We start from the raw sequence: 7,304 nt of genomic DNA, 5'->3' as shown, positions 1-7,304 counted from the left end.
AGCACAGCCGTGTGCCCCAGGGTGGGATTTGGGCTCAGAAAGGCGGAGGGAGGCCCTGGTGAGACTCTGGCAGCTCCAGCCTCCTCAGTCCTCCTGGAATAGCTAGGGCAGGGTTCCAAGGTAGGGGTACGGGGCCCACAGGAGAAAAGGCAACCCCAGACCTAAAGAGGCTCTCAGCGGACCCCACCCCAACGCTCCAGGGGGACAAGGTCCCCGCAGACCCCGCCTGGGAAGAGCCTGGAGGGAGAGGGCTCTGCTAGGGCGGCCCGCGCAGCGCTGAGAAGCTGAGCGGCTCAGGCGGCGAGCAGCGGGCGGGAGCAGAGAGGGGGCTCCCAGCGCCCGAGAGAGATGGGCTGAGCAGGTCGGGAAAGGCGACGGGGAAATGGGGGTAGGGGGGAAATGGGAGTAGGTAGGGCACCCCCCCCCCACCGGCGGGGACTGCCTGGGCCCTTCCTCCTACCCGCAGGGCCCTTGGTGGCGCAGTTCCCTTTCTGGCCTCCTCCCTCCTGGGCCGAAGGAAGCAGTCAGGGCTCGGCAGTGGTTAGCACGCTCGTACTATGGTTTTAATAGACGTACATGGACAAGTCGATATAGACAGATTTATAATTCTATACAGTCAGTCCAACATACACAGGGACGCTGTAAACAGGGGTGCGGGCCGGAGAGCGGGTGTGCAAAGTGGGCGCGGCGCGGGGCCCTGGCCGCGCCCCGAGCTCTCCCGGCTCGACTCTTGCACGGCGGGCAGTGAGGAGGGGGCATTTCGCCGCCAGGACCTCTTAGCCCGGGAGCGGAGCAGAGGGCCTGCGCCGAGGCTCGGGTTCTGGGAGGTCGGAAACGAGCCTTCCGCACCCTCCCGCCTCGTCCGCACCGCCAACCTCGGCTCCGTGGCCTTAAAATAGGACTCCGGGGCGCGGGGCGGGCGAGGGCTCTTCGGGGCGCGCCGGGGCCGCTAGAGCGGCTCCGCGGCGAGTCCCGGATCCCAGGCTGGGCACCGTCATCCCCGGCCCAACGCCCGCTCCAACTCGGATCCGAATCGAGCTAAGGTACGCTCGGCCGGGCCCAGCTCAGAGGGGCATCCTGGTTCGCACGGGGCCGGGGCCAGGCTTGCCCGGGCTCCACGCTCCAGTTCGCAGGCGCGGCCGCAGTCCGGGTCCAGCGCGGCGGGAAGGCGCGCGGGCTGCGAGGGCGTCCTCTCCGGGCCGCCCGCCTCGGCGCTCGCCGCCCGCGCCGCGTTCCCTCCCCGGAGTGGCCGCCGGGGCCCGACGGAGCGAACACGCACCACCCGCGCCATCCCGAGGGAAATTGCAACTCATCCGTTTTTTCGCGGCACTTTTCTCCGACGTCTTTTTGCTTTGTTTTGTCTCGTTTTGGAGGGCAGAGTGGGGTCCAGAAAAGCAAACACAAAACCAACCCGGAGGAGGGGAGGTGGGGAGGAGGGGGCTGCGCAGGCGCGAGGTCCGCGGCGCGGCTAGCCCAGGCCCTGCGCGCGTCCTCCGCGCGCGCCCCCGCCCCGGCCGAGCCGGCCGCCGGCCCGCGTGGCCCGGCGGGGCGGTCAGCTGTTGTACTGGCACGCGTTGAGGCCCGAGGCCGGGCCCTGCAGGCTGCCGTAGCCGAACGACGAGTGCTGCTTCGACTTGAGCCGCAGGCTGGCTAGGCTCGAGTTGCACGTGTCCCGGTAGACGCTGTAGGGCGAGGCGGGCGTGCCGTACGGGCAGGCGCCCGGTGACATGGCCGAGTTAAGCGAGGAGCCGGTGAGGTTGTTGATGTTGTTGAGGCCCGAGTTGGGCATGCCGGGCACGGCGCCCGGGCCCATGCTCGACGGCATGGTCATGGAGGAGATGGAGCTGGGGGCCGAGAACATGGACTGCGACGACAGCGGACTCATGGAGTTGAAGAAGGTGAAGCTCTTGGTGGAGAGCGGCGCTGGCGCCAGGCTCTTGGCGGCCCAGTTGTTGTAGGAGTAGCCGGCGGCGTACACGTCCTCGTAGGGCTGCACCAAGCCGCTGAACTGCGGCACGTAGCCGCCCTTGCACAGGTCCAGCTGCTGGTTACGCTCGCGCTTCCGCCACTTGGCTCGCCGGTTCTTGAACCAGACCTGGGAGAGGGGGCAGGAGAAGGGTCAGGGCTGCCGAGGGCGGGAAGGCCCCTCCACCTCCACCCCCCAGCCCTCCGCCGCGTCCTCCTCTCCGAATATCGTTTCTTTTCTTCGATATTTCCGCCCCTGCCTTCTCTCCATAATAGTTCCTTTCCTGTCCCCAGAATATATTAGTCTTTTCCTTTTTGATCTTATCCTCTTCCCCAAATCAAATCCGTTTTCTTCTCCTAGTACGGATCCTCTTTTGTTTTAACAAATATTCGTTTTCTTTCTTCCTCTCTCAACCAGTCCATCCTCTGTATTCTCCCCCAAACGGGTCCCCATCTGTCTCCTAAGTATTCGGTCCTTTTACTTCTCCCTCGAATGCAAAAGGTATTTTTCTTCCCTGAAACATAGGACCCTCCGACTTCCCCCATGGTTCAGTCTGTTCCTCGTTCCTTAAATAGTCTGTTTCCATCTTTATTGGCAATATTTGATATTCTCATTTCTGCCCCAAATGTTTATTTTCGTTTGGTCCGCCCCACTATCTGAACGCTTTCTTCTCCCTCAGACAGTCCATTTTCTTCCTTATCCCCCATTTTTAATCCTTTTGATTCTTTCCCAAAAGATTTAGTTTTTTTCCTTCTTTCCAAATATCCGACCTTCATTGTTTCTCTTAAATAGTTTTTCATTTTTCCCAAATACTTGATCCTTTTGCTTCTCACTTAAATATTTCTTTCCTGCCACCTAAATATATGCCAAATATTTCTCTGCAAATATTTAATTTCCTATCACTTCCTACCAGTTTCTCTCTAATCTCCCCTTCCACTTTCTCCCACAAAATTTAGTAAAAACTTCTTTCCCAACTCCCTGTCCTTGCCGATCCTCACCTATCCTCGCACTGCATGCCGTCTGTCCTTCCCAGCCCTCCTCCAGCCCTGGGCTGAGTTTCCGAGCTAGCTTGCCAGACCTCTGTATCTCAGCCTTTTCCAGTCCCCGGCACTGACATTGCCTGGTTCCACCCCCACCTCACCCCAACCACCATAAACCCGGGGCAGGATCAGTGAGTTCAGGATTACTGAGTGCTGTCTTCACTCCGGGTCCCACCGGGCTGGCCAGCCTGACTGGGAAGGGGTGAGAGCTGGCGTTATAGCAGGGAGTCTGTGGGCCAGGTGGGACTTTGGTCTGGCTTGGGAGGTGCTCCCAATATCAGATTAAATATTTGTGCACCCAGAGAAGAAATGATTTTCTTGCTGCTCTGGCAGGAAAGCCTTGCTCAAGGAACCAAAGGGTGAGGAGAGGAAGGGTCCTGTCTAGTCTTGGGTTGGAGACCTTACATCTCCAAAGGGACTGGGCCTGAGGGTCACTTGTCCACCAGAGCTGCCTCCCTCACCTGACCCCAGCCCTGCAGGAAAGGGCATTAGGGAAAGGGTCCAGCTACTGACTGGCTGAATGGCTGGGGACCAGTCAGGCGGAGAATATCCTGAGATTCTGGAGAAGCCAGCTCGCATGGGACCACTGCCCCGGGGAGTTTCGAGACCCCCAAGCCTAGGCACCTTGCAGGCCTCTCCCGGCTGCCAGGCAGGACCTGCCTTTCTCTTTCGTTTTCAGGGGAAGGCGCCAGCAGCTCCGAGGTCCCCAGCGGCGGGGAATCCTCTGCGCGGTCTAGGGTGGTAACATCGAGTGGGCCCTGGGTCCTACGGGGCACAGGAAAGTCCTCTGGGGCCACAGGTCTTTGGGCTGGGGCTGCACTAGAGCGCGAGAGTCAGGTAGGATGCGGGGCAGAGGGATCCGAGGCGGCCGTAGCCGAGGGGTGCTAGCGGCCAAAGGGTTTAGCTGCGGCTGACCGGAGCCTAAGGTGGAATCTCCTCCGGTGGAGGGAGCGAGAAGGTCTGAGTGGTGAGAAAGCGTGAAAGTCTGAGCGGAGGTCTAAGCTTTCGAGGGCTGCGGCAGAGGCGGCCGGTAGCCCCGGGCGCGGCTCCCCGCAGACGCGCGCCCCGCGCTCACCCTCACGCGCGGCTCCGTGAGGTTGGTCCACACCGCGATCTCCTCCCTCATGCTCATGTCGGGGTAGCGGTTCCTCTGGAACGTGGCTTCCAGCTCTTGCAACTGCTGGCTTGTGAAGTGCGTGCGTTGCCGCCGCTGCTTTTTCTTCTTGGCAGGGTCCTCCGCGCCGCCGCAGCCCGCGCTGCCCGCACCGCTGTCCTCGGGCCCCTTGGGTTCCCCGCTGCGCTCCTTCTCTGAAGCAGGCGGGACGGGGGCCGGTCACCTCCAGCTTTATGCCCTTTTGCACCCCGTCCCGGCTCCACCGAAGCGCCCGCCATCAGCGCTGGAAGCCCTCCCGCCAGGGGCCCTGGAATTGTCCCCATTGGAGAGAGCCCGCCGGGCGCCTGGTCACCTCTGGTCTGGGGTGCTCCGGAGACGAGCCCAGGAGTCAGAGCCGCGGGCCTCGGTTCCTGGCTGAGCAGGGCCTGCTCTCGCAGCTCGGCTCAGGCCCGAGCCCTAGTGCTGATGTCAGCCGCAAATGTAAGATTTTTTTGCGGGCTCTTGGGGGTCTAAATCTAAAGGGACCTCTGCTTTTCTGAACTAGGATCAAATCTTTCTGGCCTGAAGCTAGCGGGTCAGTGGCCCCTCCTCGCTCTTCCCCCCAGGGCTGTGTGGGAGCCCCACTGGGCAGGCATGGCGCAGCCCGGGTCTCTGCCTTCGCTCCAGGCCTCAAGTCCCAAGGCCCAGAAAATCCCTCGGGCCGCAGCCCGGGCAGCCCAGACCGACAGACTCTGTCTAGGTGACCTGGGGCTCTAGCCTCTCTCTTTGAAGCTGCACAAAACACATCCAGTCTTAGAAACATTGAAACATAAAGAAAAAGAATGTAAAATCAAAACAGAGAAGCCCAGAGAAGCCCCTAGCTCTATGCCTAAAAGCATAGAAAGGGCCACAAATTCTTTAAAAATAGGCAGGTAGGAACACAGAGCAAATGCAAATTAAGAAGTCAGAAACCTCCCTGCAAACACACCCCTAACTAAATACAGTGCTGTACGTGTATAAACTTCAGGGAGACACAGGCATTTATTTCTCTGGGATTAAAAAAAAATCAATGTACTGTTGTGGATAGATTTTTTTTAACCCTTTCCCAATAATGCCCTTCTAGAGATAATTTTTAAATCCCAGGGAAATACAACTCTATAGTCAGATAACTTAAATTCCCAAAATAACACCGCTATAAGTGGATTTTGAGAAAATCCCGGAGAAACGCGCCATTTTGGATTGACTTTTAAAAATCTCCCGAAGAATACATGTTGCACGTAGATATTTTAAATTCCAGAGAAATATACCTGGTATAGTAATTCTTTCTATATTGAAAGATACAGTTAATTTTTACATTTATCCTCATAGGTTTGGTTTTAAAAAGAAATCTGTATATTTCTCTGGGTTTTAAAAATAAAAACCAACCAAAGGCCAGGCTTAAAACTTCTGAAAACAAAAGTACAGTCCAGCGTTGATTGTTTTTTAACCAAGCAAACAGAACCTCTTAGGGAAAGTCACTTAGGGATGCAAAACAGAAACAAATAGAGATTAAAAACGCGTAGAGAAGCACTCAGCGGTGGATTAAGAATTGAAGGCAGAAGAGGCGCGCATGGCCTGGGGAGTGGGGAGCCCGGCAGCCACGCCGAGTTAGGACGGCGAGCGCGGGAGCCCTTCGGAGACCGGGAGGCCGGCGGGGCTGGGGATTAGCGGTCCCGCGGCCGCGCCGCCCACCCGCTGGCCCGACTCGCGGCCGGCCGGAGGGAAAGCTCGCACAAAAAGGCAGCGCGGTCGGGGCTCTGGCTGGGCGGCCTGGCGGCTCCAGGCCTCGGCGGCGCACGTGGGGCCGGGAGCCCTCGGTTAGGGGGTCCTGCCCGGAGCCGGGCGCCCCCCTTGGCCCTCTCGCCCTCCCTGTCCTCTCTGTCTTCTTTTTACTTGAGGTTGTTTTTCTTCCCCCAGTCTGCATATCTGACTTTTCCAGCCACCCCTTCTCTTCGGTCTCTCCCCTCAATCTGTCGCCCACTCTCTGTCGGGGTGTTTGTCCCCTCTCTGTGTGGGCACTTTCTCTCGATTGCCACTCCATTACCTTCTCGATCGCTCCTATCCTTCGGTCCGAGCGGCCCCTCGGTACCCAACTGCACAAACCTAACTTTTTAAATTCTGTTCTACTTGCTCCTGATAAGAGGGGCTGTCAGCCCGACCCTCTGGTTGTAGGTTCGTGCCTCTGCCGGTCTCTTGGTGCGTGGGGACCGCGTGGAAATGCCTTCGTAAAGCACTAAATTTCCGCTTCGTGTAAATTTCCGCGTTTACTGTCAGATCGAGAATGAGAAAAGGAAAGGTCCTGACGCTCCTGGGGCGTAGAGGGAGCCTGACTGCGCGGCGCGGGAGCCAGGCCCTGCTCCCGGCTCCCCGCACCCTGCGCCCGGGGAGGCTCCGTGCGCGCCTCGCGGGGAGCGGCGCTTACCTGGCAGCTCCGTGTCGGACGACTCGCTGGCGGAGTTGTCGAGTGGCTCGCGGGGGTCGGCGGCGCGGGCCAGGTGGAAGGCCGGCCCCATGTCGTGCGGCGGCGGCGGCGGCGGCCGGAGCCCCTCCGGCAGCCGCTCCAGGCTCATGCCCCCCTTGAAGGCGTCCATGGAGGCGCGGACCGCGGCGGGCGCTCCAGGGGCCGCGGCTGGGCGCGCCCGGCCGCCCTGGCTGCGACCTGCGGGGACAAGAGCGCAGCGCCTAAGCGGCTGCCCTCCAGGGCTGCCCGCGGCCGCAACGACGCCGCGCTGGCCCCATGGACCGCCCGGGGCTGCGGGGCCAGGCGGGCGGCAGCGGCAGCGGTTTCTCGCGACCGGGCGCCCGGCTTCGCGCTCCGCGCTGCGCTCCGCCGCTCGGGCCTCAGCCGCCCGCCCGGCCCCGGCTCCGGCTCCGGTTCCCGATTCGGGGCCGGTTTCTAAGGCTCCGGACGGCGCCAGCAGAGTCTGTCTTAAAGCGACAGCGCGCACCGCCAGGTTCCAGCAGTCCCTGCGCCAGGGGTGGTGGGTGGGGTGGGCCTGGGTGGGAGGGGGCTGGGGAGGGAGGGAGCGAGCGAGCGAGCGAGGGAGCGCGGGCGGAATCCAGCCCCGAGCCGCCCGCGCCGCCGCGCCCTCTCTGCCGCCCTCCTTCCCTCATTGCCTCGCCCGCGCCCCCCCCCCCCCGCAGCCCCCTTCCCCCCCCCCCCCCC

General features: G+C 61.0%; 1 protein-coding gene across 1 annotated transcript; it reads right to left on the bottom strand.

Annotated features, from left to right (window-relative positions):
- Window positions 1-647: 647 nt before the first annotated feature.
- PITX1 (paired like homeodomain 1) lies at window positions 648-7,048 on the bottom strand. The gene is made up of 3 exons (XM_046667967.1): window positions 6,561-7,048; window positions 4,082-4,314; window positions 648-2,095 (listed from the first exon to the last, which is right to left on the bottom strand). The coding sequence occupies exons 1-3, from the start codon at window positions 6,727-6,729 to the stop codon at window positions 1,553-1,555; spliced, it is 945 nt and encodes a 314-aa protein (XP_046523923.1). The 5' UTR covers window positions 6,730-7,048; the 3' UTR covers window positions 648-1,552.
- Window positions 7,049-7,304: the final 256 nt, after the last annotated feature.

This window comes from Equus quagga, chromosome 7 (genome assembly GCF_021613505.1).
Source record: "Equus quagga isolate Etosha38 chromosome 7, UCLA_HA_Equagga_1.0, whole genome shotgun sequence".
Classification (NCBI taxonomy): domain Eukaryota; kingdom Metazoa; phylum Chordata; class Mammalia; order Perissodactyla; family Equidae; genus Equus; species Equus quagga.
This window is presented reverse-complemented; position numbering and strand designations above follow the sequence as displayed.